The following is a 7,500-nucleotide window of genomic DNA, read 5'->3' on the forward strand; positions in this document are numbered from 1 at the left end:
ACACACCCACCCACACACACCACGCACAAGCACCCCCCCCCCCCCCCCCCCATCCGTGCGTCATGCGTGCTTAGTCGTGTACTCTTAGCGTGTGGCTTATCAATAGTAGTCTGTACCTTGAGATGTTCATTGGGTAATGAGACGGGCGAAATGAAGTGAGTGTAAGTATGATCGAAAATCTTCAAGACAAACTGCAGGCCACTAGCAGTCATCTGACGTCCAAGATTGTGCGATAGATTGAACGGATCTATGAAAAGAAACACACACACACCATGTATGTATCATGTATACGCCCGTCGCAAGAGAAGCACGCAAATCTGCAAATGCACTGGATGTGCACCCACAGATTTTCTCTTATAGCAACGATAGCGAACAAGATCTGAATGTGACAGATCGAGACTTGCGCCAGATAACTGTCTAATCCACACAACTGGCGAAGCCATGTGAATCGACCACCAATGCACACCTGGTCTACACCACACAGAGTACATCGGCATAAAACGGCCAAGACAGTTACCTATGCACACCCTACACTTGCTGGGGTAACCAGTATAGACAGCACGCTGCTTTGATAGAAGCAGACACTAGATGCACTGGTACCTTGAAGTGAAATTGGAGTTACTTTCCCAACCAGCCTCGCCTACTGAGTACTGGGAACCCAGAGCCAACAGACATACCAACAACCTCAGCCATGAAAGCTATTATAGTAACGACACACTGGATTGTGGAGCCGAAACTAGTCCAACTTCCAAATGCTTTGGCAAGAAGGTAGCCTTCCACCACGCACACACACACACACGCACGCACACGCACACACACACGTATGCACCAGGGCAAGACGAACACAGCTTCCTATTTGCAGTTCAGAGGCAGCAAGTGGACAGACACCTGTTCCACAGCACTAGCACTGGTGAAGTTTCACTGCACAGAAGACACTTCAATTGCAGCGCAATCCTGTGGCGAAAGAGCATCAGATTCAGCAGCTACCTGCCTTATGCGTCCAGCGACCCACTTTTAGCGTACCAACCACCATGTGTGACTTGTATGCAGCGATCACATGTACATGCAACAGTGTGACCTGAAGTAGCAGTGCAAAGTGGCTTGTTGGTGTACAAAAGTGACACACACTGTGACAGCATGCGTGCACGAGACTATGGAGCCTAGTTCAGGAGGCCACATGCCAAAAAAAGACACTTTTGATTGCAGCATGCATGAGGTAGTCGCCTAAACCAGGTGCTCCTGTACATAAGACGTGGACCAAACACGGAGCAAGTACATGTACATGGTAGTACTTCAAACTCACCTTCTATAACTAAAGACTTGCTTCGACCACCGATATGGCTCAGGGAAGAGACTTCCACCATTTCCGACGTTCTCGGAGTTACAGCATACTTTGTGAAATCAAACTCTGAATAGAAGCTGGCATTGCGAATGGGGAAAAGGAAGACACACACACGCGCACACACACACACACACACACACACACACACACACACATACACACACACACACACACACACACACACACACACACACACATACACACACACACACACACGCACACACACACACACACACACACACACACACACACATACACACACACACACACACACACACACACGCGCACACACACACACACACACACACACACACATACACACACACACACACACACACACACACACACACACACACACACACACACACACACACACACACACACACATTAGCACAGCCACATTAGCACATCCACATTGTAATGAGTCTGGTTGTCTGAAGTCGACATCCCGGTAAACACACATGTACTACACATGTGTACTGTACACAGTAGGCGACCTTCACTAGAACGAGTTGCTGATGTCCTCTCCCATTGCACGGTTGGCATTTGTTATGTCAACGTTGACTACGCAGGCCAGCTTCTGAACTGTCCAAACTCGTCCAGGGCTTGTGCAAGCACTCTCTCGCAACAGGAGAAGAAAACTTCAGTGTAATATACTTCAAAGAACTTGCAAGGGCCGAAAAGGTCTGTACTTTACAGCGGAGGTGCCGCACATGTATATCCAAGGTCGAATGACTGGTTTGGCGTAACACACAATCCTCAACAGTAGAATTTATCTCATACTGTAAAAGCAGACATTTTCGGTGGTGTTTTATTTTCGGTAACTTCGGTGCCGACAATTTTTACCGAAAATAAAACGCACCGAAAATTTCGGTACAACCGATACTGTATACGTGTAGTGTACTAGCACACTTAACTGGAGACCGGGTTTTACCGAAAATTTCCCTCTACCGAACCGCCGATTTTGGAGAATACCGAAAATATTACACCACCGAAAATTTCTGCTTTTACAGTAGTGCCTGTTTTGTAGCCAGGGTGAGTTGTTCAAGTTTCACTGTACAAGCACTGCTATTGGTGACCTGCATCATACAGGTACTGCTGGCATCCATGTAATTCTGGCCAGCACAGCTTACCGTAGAAACTCCAGCCAAAGCTCGCCAACGCTCTGCTTGTTCTTGCCCTGTCCATCCCACACTTTACTCTGAGTACAGCACAGTACACACACAGACAGACACATGCACACACAGGCACGCACGCGCACACACAGACACAAACACACACACAGACGTAAACACAGACAGACAGACACAGACACGAGCACAGACAGACACAGACATGCACACAGACACACATACACACACACACATTCATATATAATACAAACAAATAAGTCAAGTGAGTGAGCCTATAGAGCGGTACACACAGAGGCCACTCACAGCGAATGGAGTGATAACAATAGCAAAAAACTTTGCCGCTGATGTATTTGAAGCAGGCCACCAGGACCAAGGGGCTGCAAAGGGTGGCACAATACTGTGTCACCTGCTAAATTTCGATCATCCATCAAGACTTTCTTAGGGTTCCCTGTAGCCTGTTGGGAATTCCCTAGTAAAATAAGAATAAAAATAAATAAATAAATACTGCACAGGTGAGGACCTTTTTCGAGCATTGCCGCAGCACCTCAGCCAAACTCTCCATGTCTGTCGGCCCCTCACACGAGGGGATATGTAACCGGAAACGGCAATGTTCAGGAAGTGTGTGGGTAAGGTCAGGTGTGTGTGTGTGTGTGTGTGTGTGTATGCGTGTGTGTGTGCGTGTGCGTGTGTGTGTGTGTGTGTCCAGCTAGTTCGGTTGGTAGGTACACTTATGCCTGATTGTGTTGGGTCTGTTGCCAACAGGCTCGGCCGCTTGAAGGTGTAATGTTGTACCTACCACCTTTGTTGGTTCCAGGGTTCATATACTTTCTATTTGAAGTATACATACCTGTTAACCATGGACTGCTTCTGGCTAGATTAACTCTTGTGTAATCAATGGTGCTAGTGAAGCTTTTATCAGGCCCACTCTGATTTAGCCACTCACACTAGTAGCAAGTATTACCTTCACTGGGGGCAGGGGTAACTGCAGTTGGATCCCGGGACGGATACCCTGATACCGTCAATCCTTTTTCTGCACCTTGTCCTCACCCACTTACTGAGGTGTGGTGAGCCCATAAGTGAGATCATTTTCAAGTCCACCCAGCGTTTTGGGGATTTCAGGGGTGTCGGCCGTTGGGCGGTTCAATAACCAATTGAGTCATCTTTCTAAGATTCCTTTTGAGTCTCTCTCCCCTCTCCCGGGGGGACTCACGTGACCAGTTTTGGCAGTGAGCAACAAGTACAAGTACAAGTACAAGTACAAGTGTGTGTGTGTGTGTGTGTGTGTGTGCGTGCGCGGTTGTGTTGAACAGAAAAACAGGAACAATCACGTACGAGATTCTCGATGTCGTCAAAGAAGTAGACGTTCCAAGACATCTCGATGTTGACTGGAGGCTCGGGCTGATCGTCTGTCTTTTCCCACAGCTGCAAGGCAAATGGGGTGAGTACATGGCCACAGCACTGTCAACTCAATCACATGCCATAGACTGGCACAGAGGCTATTGCGTGCATGGCATACCATGCAAAATTGATTTCACATGACAATGGGTATAATACTCATTTGCTCGAAAATAGCACACAACAACAACAACAACAACAACAACAACAACAACAACAACAACAACAACAACAACAACAACAACAACAGCAACAGCAGCAGCAGCAGCCACAGCAGTACATACCTCCTGTAGACAGGGTAGCACAGGCGGGCTGGTGCGCTGAAGAAAGTAGATCACCATCATGATGTACGCATAGGATGACAAGCTGCCTTCGCGCACATTGGCAATGCTGCACTTCTGCAAAGCACAACATGCAACAGTAGACAGAGTTGGTGATGGTCGCACACAAGGATTGACAATAGGGAAACAACTGTGCATGGTGCTGCAGGGCACAACATTCTGCAGCTTGCTTCTATTTCGAAGTACATTATCAATCAGATGACACTCATGGCACACCCACACGCATGGTGGTGACTGAGGATGCACTGGCCAGGGATAAGCCTCGGAAGCTCGTAAGCAGATGTTACGACCTAGGACAGGCAGTTAAGTCAGGATGATGCAGCTGTTGCACATCTACAGTACTGACGGGCGCCGGAGAACGGCCAGGAGGCTAGAATTTCACCAAGCACAGCATACCAATGTATACACGGTGACTCAACTGTGCATAGACTATCATACATGAAAATAAGAACGGTCTACATGTAGGCTAGGAGGCTGACCCCTCCCCCAGTTCTTCGGCGACCGACAGTGCTGTACCACATGACAAAACCATGAGCGTGTCAGAGCTTCTTTCCGCTTTATTTTGTTCCTACGCCAGTCATTCCCTGCTTGAATGAGTCGCACAATGCCGGTCATGTTGGTTCCACGCTAAACGTCCACACAGAACTCTTGTGCATCTACGCACTGGAGTACATGTACAGGCATTGTACGGAGATTGGGTACAGTCGCACAATCTTCTGTTTTCCAGCAATCAACCCAGTGTGCACGGAAACTCAGTCCTTGCGGACAGGAGGTCTTTTCACACAGATCCCACAGTGCGTTGACGCATGGTCTGGCCTGGACCGGCAATAGGGAGGTTTAGTCCCACGTAATCCGTGGGTACTTTACGTGTGTGTACCACGTGATACTCAGTGACCCCACGTACAGACGTTTTCTGATTCACGAAATACCGTGTATGGAGGCTCACCCACGTTCCGCCAGAACGTGGGTGAAAATCAGAATGGAGCGCATTTTGCGAGCTGCGAGGGTGCTCAGCTGAAGAAGTTTCCGAAGCACGAAATAAAAATATTCGATGAGCTTCTTAGGCCCGGGTAACTTCGTCTTTGACCAGGTTTGGGCCTTTGCCTTCATGCTTTTGTTTGTTCCGTGTGACTAAACATAACATTGTAACGTGGATGCCCTTCATCCACTTTACGTGGATCACCCACGTACGCGTTTCCGTTACGTGGGAACTAAACATCCCCAATGACTGGTCTCTAACGACAGGTAAAAGTAAAGTAAAGTTTGCACATCCGTGTTGACACCTGCTATACATGTACAGATGTGCTACGAGACACAACCAGCTTTGAGAAGTTTCGCTGGCGCCAGGCCGCCACCATGCCTGACTATACCAAAGTGGCTGGTGGTCGCTTAACACAGGTAGTTCCCTCTGCAGCAGGCCACCGTTCTCACCTTTGCAACGCCCTTGATGAGTATGGAGAGCACACTGAAGCGCTTGTCAATCTCAGCGTACTTGCTGATCATGTTGCTGTTGTGCACACCCTGATTGTACACAGAGCAAGCAAGAAAGTAGTTCAAACAAAAATTGATGTAGGTCGATACAGGCGAAGAACATGTACAGTGCGGGGGTTCAATGCAATCCGATTACGCAGATCAAGTTTGCGCTGGGTGCCAGTTCACATCCCACTGTTCACAGGTCTACAGTCCATTCATCGGAAACTGTCCCGCTGGCTTTTGAAAGTCTGATTTGGGCCGAATTGAGGATCAAAAACCCGCTTTAAATCTCAGAAATCTGGATTTTGGATCTGCTCCTCCATACATTTTGCTATGGTATACCTGTCCCAATTTTGTAAAACCTGGCTGAATTTCTATTTCCCTGTTCTTCGACTTTTCTGGCCTCAAATGTAGCTAGGAGTAATTGCACGGGTCACACAATGCAGGATGTACTGTTGTTTTCATGATATCTATAACTATGTGCAGGAGACACCAAAAAGTTAGGGTGCCAGTTTCCAATGAATGGACTGTAGGGCTGCACCGTGCCCGCCGCGTGGTATCCACTGACTCGATCGGACTTCAATGAGCAGCACTGTACGTCAACGACTCGTTGAAGTACAAACAAGACTTGCACCAAGGTGGCATCTACACCGTATAGTAGACCAGAACAGAAGTGCCGCCATCATACATATATCCTTGCTGCATGCACCCACTGTCAAAACCGTACCAAGACATTGTAGCAGCTGATATCCACCTGCAGTCGAGATGGCCTGTTGCACACACCAACAACAACAGACAAGCAGGGGCGTCGGAAGGTAATATAGTGTGATACGGTCAGCCATCTGAAGTACAATTTACACGAGGGGGAGGAGTTGCTGAGCCGAACATTTTGGAAATCTAGAGCCCAGTATGCCCCAGATCAGTGTACTACCGGTATGTTGATTCACGGGGTACCTAGCCCTAGGGCAAAAGGTGGTACGGTCAATACCACAGTGACCACACCGTGTCTGATGCCCCTGACAAGTCAAAACATTCCATGGTCTGAGCTTTTCCCTCTTCTATTTGGACATCTGATCTGCACCCAGATCAGTGGCAGCCGGTCAGTAAACTCCCAAAAGATGAGATTCAGCAAAGGGCATGGCAAACTGGTCAGAACAGAGCACAACACATCACTAGGCAAGTAGCAAGGACCGGGCAGCATCATCCTCAGCTGATGAGCTGTCCCCAGCTGATGAACTGTTGAAGGAGTTGCCAGCCTGGTCCCCGACTGATGAAGTATTTCAAATGAGTTGGACTGGCATCGGTTCGTTTTGGGTTTTGTTACACTTGTGTAAGCAGGAGTCGGTCTACGTAGAACACACTGAGTAATACTTGACTACCAATAAAAAAATTGCACGGGTTCGCGTACAGGGCGGGTCAAGAACCGCCGGAACCGCCGTTCCGCTTCTGCCAATTGCTTAGGCAAAATCCTGGTTATCGTATTTTCCGGAGTATAAGCCGCACTTTAAACACCAGCAATTCACCCAAAAAGAGTCGATGGTGCGGCTTACACTACGATGAACGGTGATACACAGGGTAGATGTCTGTATTTCGAGACAAAAAAATCTGGGTACGGCTTATACTCCAGTGCGGCGTATACTCTGGGAAATACGGTATTATCATGATCCCATATCTGCATTCTCAAAGAAAACTCCATTACAATCTGCCAATCGTGACGTAATAGCACGGTACCGTATGTCAGCGCCTTTAAAGCCATGGCCTTATATTCGAAACACCGCTGCTTTCGTAGATATTTTAGATGCAAAATGACTCACCC

The 7,500-nt window shown here is 48.0% G+C and overlaps 1 protein-coding gene across 1 annotated transcript in view; it reads right to left on the minus strand.

The window, feature by feature from the left end:
- LOC135819227 (terminal uridylyltransferase 7-like) overlaps positions 1-7,500 on the minus strand; it is a 23,353-nt gene that overhangs the window by 8,697 nt on the left and 7,156 nt on the right. The window contains exons 7-13 of the mRNA XM_065332396.1: positions 6,412-6,454; positions 5,643-5,732; positions 4,155-4,268; positions 3,808-3,897; positions 2,476-2,543; positions 1,304-1,419; positions 117-247 (exon numbers count right to left, since the gene is read on the minus strand). Of these exons, the coding sequence (XP_065188468.1) occupies positions 117-247; positions 1,304-1,419; positions 2,476-2,543; positions 3,808-3,897; positions 4,155-4,268; positions 5,643-5,732; positions 6,412-6,454 (652 nt within the window). The remainder of the gene's footprint in view (positions 1-116; positions 248-1,303; positions 1,420-2,475; positions 2,544-3,807; positions 3,898-4,154; positions 4,269-5,642; positions 5,733-6,411; positions 6,455-7,500) is intronic.

This window comes from Sycon ciliatum, chromosome 1, assembly GCF_964019385.1.
Source record: "Sycon ciliatum chromosome 1, ocSycCili1.1, whole genome shotgun sequence".
NCBI classification, from domain to species: Eukaryota; Metazoa; Porifera; class Calcarea; order Leucosolenida; family Sycettidae; genus Sycon; species Sycon ciliatum.